Here is a 1,367-nt window from a genome sequence, read left to right as displayed (position 1 = left end):
ATAATTTTACCGACGGCCTGGCAATCGGAGCGTCATTCCTGGTGGGTCCAGCTGTCGGCGCGGTAACCACCCTCACCATCCTGCTGCACGAGGTCCCACACGAGATCGGAGACTTTGCCATCCTCGTCCAGTCTGGCTGCACCAAAAGAAAGGTAGCCGATTACTCACGTGGAGTCTCATGATAGACAGAAAGGGCGTTTTTTACCAGTTTTAAGTTGGTAAAAAATATAAAAGTCATGTTCACATCTGGGGAGTTGGGCTGCGAATACATCCAGATTGATGCCCATCCCTATTAACTACAGATTTTATTTCTCACCTGTATATGAGCTAAGGCTTTTTGGATTGGATTTTAATTGAAGTTTATCTATTTATTTATATATGTTAGTATGCATTTTAGTCTGACCTTCAGATTTTTTTCCCATCAGGCCATGTGTCTACAGCTGCTGACGGCCCTGGGAGCTCTGGCCGGCACAGCTTGCTCTCTATTGGCTGAGGGCGTGGGCACCGCGGCGACCGCCTGGATCCTGCCGTTCACGGCCGGCGGCTTCGTTTACATCGCCACCGTCACCGTGCTCCCAGAACTGCTGGCGGGCCGATCCAGCTTCGGCCAGTCCCTGATGGAGATCTTGGCACTCCTGTTCGGAGTCGGCATGATGGTTCTGATCGCAGAGTACGAGTGAGACGCAGCGGCGTGGACGCGCAGAGAAAAGGTCAAAAACGGTTGAAAAAAAAAATGCTGGTTTTAAGTAGAGTCCAAGTGGATTGTTATTTGTCGGGGCTGCGTTTTCCTTTTTTTAATACTGATTCTGTTTTGGGACGAACACCACGTGCTGATGGATGATTTTTGTCGTGTTGTGTTTGTTTTAGCAGTTCACGGTCACATCCCTGATTTGTGTTAGTGTTTCTTTTTCGGCTCCTTCTTCGCGGGAGAGACTGAGAGCTGGAAATGAGCGACCTGATGGAAACGCTTTATTTTGAGGTGTTGTAGCCTGAGGGCCTCCATCTGGACAGGAGGGGAAATCTTTCTGTCCGCCCGTCCCAGAATTCCCTCGCCGCTTTCACTACACGGATCACCCAGCTGCACTTTCACTACTGCGAAAACTGACGGCCAGTTTCCTCCAAAAAAAGTGGCCACAACGCCAATCAGCGGTCTGTCTCCGTTATTCTCACTACAGTGAGCCGCTCAGTTACTCGAGTTTAATGTCTGTTTCATTTGGAGATATTGAATGTTCATATTTTTTACATTCCAACAAAATAAAAGTAAATGTCGTGGCTTCTGCAGACGTGCTCAAATGGCATCATGTAAACTGTCAAATCATTAAAACCTTCATGAAAGGAAAAGCTGTTTTAACCTTTAACACTCCCAC

General features: G+C 47.8%; 1 protein-coding gene across 1 annotated transcript; it reads left to right on the top strand.

Annotated features, from left to right (window-relative positions):
* Nucleotides 1-5: 5 nt before the first annotated feature.
* Nucleotides 6-1,293, top strand: LOC121940915 (protein catecholamines up-like; the record flags this gene model as incomplete). The annotated part of the gene is made up of 2 exons (XM_042483588.1): nt 6-152; nt 426-1,293. Coding segments are annotated over 2 exons (402 nt in total), but the record flags the coding sequence as incomplete, so codon positions are not given.
* Between the last annotated feature and the right edge of the window lie 74 nt (nt 1,294-1,367).

The sequence above is a fragment of the Plectropomus leopardus genome, unplaced genomic scaffold (assembly GCF_008729295.1).
Source record: "Plectropomus leopardus isolate mb unplaced genomic scaffold, YSFRI_Pleo_2.0 unplaced_scaffold9854, whole genome shotgun sequence".
NCBI classification, from domain to species: domain Eukaryota; kingdom Metazoa; phylum Chordata; class Actinopteri; order Perciformes; family Serranidae; genus Plectropomus; species Plectropomus leopardus.
The sequence above is the reverse complement of the archived record's forward strand: the minus strand, read 5'-3'. Positions and strand labels throughout refer to the sequence as shown.